Raw genomic sequence first — 1964 nt, forward strand, 5'->3', positions numbered from 1 at the left:
TTAGAAAAGACACTAGAGACTGTCAGGCCCACCCATACACAATGTCAATACTACAGTTGAACAGAGCAATTGACCGTGCTGAAACTACTTCGGTGCATACAAATAGGGAACTAATTCCGATTTGGGATCTCCACAATCCAAATGATGATCAATTAAACTAGAAATGGTTGACAAATGGAACCATCCACCTGTGCCCCTTATCTCACCTCTAAAAAAATCTAAAACAAGCGAAGTCAAAAAACACAAACACAAGATGATCAGGTGAACGACAAAAGTTGGGAGGGAAAATTGAAAAAAGGTCATTCACATTACTGCTTCCTGCGAATGATACCACCAGTATTTTACCTTCCAGTTTCCATCTCTGTCGTCTATCTACGGCGGCAGTATCGCCTACCCTCCGTCCGTCCGCGGCACGCATTCCAAAACCCATAAAAGGCTCGACACAGGAGGCAGCTACCGAGCCTTAAACACACCCGCCAGCGTCCTCCTCCGACCGGCCTGACCTCCGCCATGGCCTCCTTCTTCCCGCCGCCCGCGCCACCGTACGGCGGAGACCCCCTCGCCGTCACCATCCCACCCTCAATGCCGCCGCCGGCTCCGCCCTCCTCCTCGTCGCTCAACCTCTCCCCCTCGCTCCTCATCATCGCCGCCCTCCTCGCCTTCGTCTTCTGCGCCTCCGTCTCCATCCACTTCCTCCTCCGCTGCCTCTCGCGGCACCCGTCACCCCCGGCCCCGAGTTCCCTCCCCAGGGCCCACCGCGTCTCCGCCACCCCGTCCGAAGCCGGGGCGGCTGAAGTCGTCCCTCCGGCGAGGCCCGCGGCGGCGGGGGCCGAGGACGTCGACGAGGAGAAGGAGCGGCTGATCGCGTCGCTGCCGCTCTTCACAATGGCGTCGGCGCTGGCGGTGCTGCCCAAGAGCTCCCCGGACTGCGCCGTGTGCCTGTCGCCCTTCGTCCCCGACGCGGAGCTGCGGCTGCTCCCGGCGTGCCGGCACGCGTTCCACGCTGCCTGCGTCGACGCCTGGCTCCGCACCACCCCGTCCTGCCCGCTCTGCCGCGCCGCCATCTCGCTCCCGCACCCGCCCCTCCCCGCCGCCTACACCGCCGCGCAGCAGGAGCCGCTGGGGTCGAGGAGCAGCCTCGGCAGCAACTCCAGGAGCTTCCGCGTGGAGATCGGCAGCGTGAGCAACCGCCGCTCGTCCGCCGCGGACGACCGCCGCACCTACTCCCTCGGCTCCTTCGACTACCGCGTGGACGAGGAGGTGGAGGCCGTCGTGGCGCGCATCGCGCGGCCCGCCGCGGCGGCGGCGGCGGCCAAGTCGGCGTCGGCGGCCGGGCCGCAGGGCCCGGGCGAGGCGCTGGCGGAGGCGGCCGGGTCGCGCGGGTGGCTGCGGGAGTACGTGGACCGGCTGGCGTCGTCGGCGTCGTCCCTCTCCGGGCGGTGGAGCGCGCGGTGGAGCCAGGGCCACCACAGCCACCGGCAGGAGGAGTCGTGGCAGTGGGACCCTGAGGCGGCGTCGGGGGCCGCCATTCCGGCGCCGCGGGCGGCGGACGAGGACGAGCAGGGCTTCATGGGCCTCTACCGCTGGATCGTCGGCGTATAGGAGGATCCGATCCGCCGGTCTCAAATTTCGGAAACCTCGCGGAATTGTTTTTTTGTCCAGCAACTTGCATATTACTTTAGGAGCTACTACTGTAAAAATAGAATTGGCCCCAGTCTCAGAACTCAGATGATCTTCTTTTTGGATCGAAGCTTCCGTTGATTTGGACTGCGCCGTCGTCTTCCTCCATTGTTCATTCCTCCTCTCGATCTCAGCGCTCTCCTCCAGAATTTTTGGCACTCGCACTCCGGTGGCCAATGGAGATGACGAGATGGCATGAAGTCAGTCGTGCAGCGACATGTTTGTCTCGCCATTTCCCAGTACTGATGTTTGGGTCGCGTCGTGGTGCGCGTGTGGTTGTCACC

At 63.2% G+C, this 1964-nt stretch overlaps 1 protein-coding gene across 1 annotated transcript; it reads left to right on the forward strand.

The window, feature by feature from the left end:
* Nucleotides 1-379: 379 nt before the first annotated feature.
* Nucleotides 380-1755, forward strand: LOC127306622 (E3 ubiquitin-protein ligase ATL4-like). Its single transcript, XM_051337287.2, has one exon. It carries the CDS (start codon nucleotides 511-513, stop codon nucleotides 1600-1602), a length of 1092 nt encoding a protein of 363 aa, XP_051193247.1. The 5' UTR covers nucleotides 380-510; the 3' UTR covers nucleotides 1603-1755.
* Nucleotides 1756-1964: the final 209 nt, after the last annotated feature.

Source organism: Lolium perenne, chromosome 6 (genome assembly GCF_019359855.2).
Source record: "Lolium perenne isolate Kyuss_39 chromosome 6, Kyuss_2.0, whole genome shotgun sequence".
In the NCBI taxonomy this organism is placed as follows: Eukaryota; Viridiplantae; Streptophyta; class Magnoliopsida; order Poales; family Poaceae; genus Lolium; species Lolium perenne.

Excerpts from the sequence above, each read along its gene's own strand:
- LOC127306622 (XM_051337287.2), top strand. The coding sequence starts at position 511 with ATGGCCTCCTTCTTCCCGCCGCCCGCGCCACCGTACGGCGGAGACCCC.